The sequence below is a fragment of the Anarrhichthys ocellatus genome, unplaced genomic scaffold, assembly GCF_004355925.1.
Source record: "Anarrhichthys ocellatus isolate YVR2014 unplaced genomic scaffold, GSC_Weel_1.0 scaffold997, whole genome shotgun sequence".
NCBI lineage: Eukaryota > Metazoa > Chordata > Actinopteri > Perciformes > Anarhichadidae > Anarrhichthys > Anarrhichthys ocellatus.
The window spans coordinates 12,444-14,731 of record NW_022280971.1 but is presented as its reverse complement, the minus strand read 5'-3'; the positions used below and the strand labels follow the sequence as shown (position 1 = coordinate 14,731).

Sequence of the window (2,288 nt, the reverse complement as noted above, 5' to 3'; positions counted from 1 at the left end):
ATATATATATATATACATACATATATATATATATATACACGTATATATACGTATATATATATATGTGTGTGTACACATATATGTGTGCGTGTGTGTGTGTGTGTGTACCTGTGGCGGGCTGCTGAACGGGCTGGACTGACCCGACAGCGGCTCACTGGCGGCGTCCCGCTGTGACGGCGCCGTGCGGTGGTGGCCCCCCCCACCGGAGGAGGGGGCGGGGCTTGCTGGGGCCATGCGCTCGTCGTCGGTTTGGACCAGGCTCAGGGAGATGGCCTGCCTCGTGGCGTAGGTGCAGTTTGGCAGCGGCGAGTTTTTGGGGATCTTCACTTTGTCGTCGGACGAGAACTCGATGACCTTGCGACCCGGGTACAGCGGGTGGGGGGGCGGCGGCACCGGATACGGGTTCAGCTTGTCGAAGGACGGAGCCCCGCCCCCCTCCTCGCCCCCCGACTGCCCATCTAGACTGCTCTGACTGAGACAGGAACCGTTCTGCTGCGCCGCCTCCCGACCGCCGCTCGGGGGGCCGGTCATGTCCACGTGCACGAACACGTCCTCGGAGACGGGCCGGCTGCAGCTGCTGGACTGAGCAGAGTTCAGGACCAGCGGCTCAGGTTTCTCCAGGACTCGGGCGATGACCGAGGTCGGCACCACGTCGGCGGGAGTCAAACTGAGGGTTTCGGGGTCCTGAGCACCGGGGGCAGGGCCTTGCTCCGGAAGACTCGTCTTCATGTGTTTGTTCAGCATGTCCTGAAGCTCAGAAGGGAGCTGGAACACAGAGACCACATCAGAACTCATCAGACCTCCTCCCTGACTTCCTCCCCGAACTCCTCCCCGACTCCCTCCTCGGCTTCCTCCCCGCCTCCCTCTCCGAACTCCTACCAAACCTCCTCCTTAAACTCCGCCCCAACCTCCTCCCTAAACACACACTCAGTTACTCACATCAGCAAACTTGTGGTTCCTGAAATGTGATTTGTTACATTTGAGCAGCTGGACGGCCAGATTACAGTCCTGTCTGTAGCGCTCCTGAGGAAGAGGTAGAAGAAGAGGAAGATGAAAGGCCGTCAGACAATCAGAGCAGAGTGAGGGTATCAGAGTATCTGGACTCATACCACAGTAGTACTAGTATCAGAGTACTTAGACTAATACTACAGTAGTACTAGTATCATAGTACTTGGACTCATACCACAGTAGTACTAGTATCAGAGTATCTGGACTCATACCACAGTAGTACTAGTATCAGAGTATTAGTAGTACAAATATCAGTTTACTTGTACTCACGTTGAGCTCCTCCAGACGGTCGATGGTGTTCTTGGCGTCCAGAAGCTTGTTGGTGAGCTCCACGATCTCCTGGTCCATCGTCTTTTTGTCCCTCTCCACCTTCCGTAGCTATGGGAGGAGCATAGACATGACATCATCAACTGTCATCAGAGTGAGGCAGCCAATCAGGAGCCTGAGGTGACAGGACGCGGGCCTACATTCAGACAAACTGGGAACGTCAAAATCATTATTAGTTTTATATAATTTTTTTTAAAATTACAAATATAATAAAAATCAGTATTTTAATATTCATCCTTTCTAAATTAATAATTCTGCAATAACATCAATTAACTAATAATGATCCAATAATACACATTAATTAATAATAATACAATAATATTAATACATTAATAATACAATATACATTATTAACAATACAATAATATTAATACATTAATAATAATACAATATACATTATTAACAATACAATAATATTAATACATTAATAATAATACAATATACATTATTAATAATACAATAATAATTAATTAATAATACAATAATATAAATAATGTTAAATAAATATAAAATCAGTTGAATCAGATCAATGTTTGGTAGCTTCAGACAGAAACACCACAGAAGAAGAAGAGTTAGGAAGAGGAGGAGGAAGAACATGAATAAACCCAACTGCATGAACCCAAGTCTGACTGACAGCAGCCTGATGAAGAGGATGAAGATGATGAAGAGGATGAAGATGAGTCGGTCCATCACAGAGCAGCATGAAGGAAGAGGAGACAAAGAGGAGACAGAAGATGAAAGGACATCACAACGAGACATTTCATTAAATCAGACAATCTGATTGGACAGAGAGACGCCTTGTAGGAGTGACATCATCGCGTAGGAGACGGAAGACGGACAGAAAAGAGGAGAGGAGACAGAGCGTATTTTAATTTAGTCATTGATCAGTGAGTGTGATCAATAAACACACACACACACACACACACACACACACACACACACACACACACACA

The 2,288-nt window shown here is 46.4% G+C and overlaps 1 protein-coding gene across 1 annotated transcript in view; it reads right to left on the bottom strand.

The window, feature by feature from the left end:
• Positions 1 to 90: 90 nt before the first annotated feature.
• tjap1 (tight junction associated protein 1 (peripheral)) overlaps positions 91 to 2,288 on the bottom strand; it is a gene marked incomplete at its 3' end in the record, with an annotated part of 12,098 nt that continues 9,900 nt past the window's right edge. Inside the window, exons 5-8 of the mRNA XM_031838766.1 lie at positions 1,946 to 1,975; positions 1,279 to 1,386; positions 940 to 1,023; positions 91 to 765 (exon numbers count right to left, since the gene is read on the bottom strand). Coding sequence (XP_031694626.1) covers positions 91 to 765; positions 940 to 1,023; positions 1,279 to 1,386; positions 1,946 to 1,975 — 897 coding nt within the window. The remainder of the gene's footprint in view (positions 766 to 939; positions 1,024 to 1,278; positions 1,387 to 1,945; positions 1,976 to 2,288) is intronic.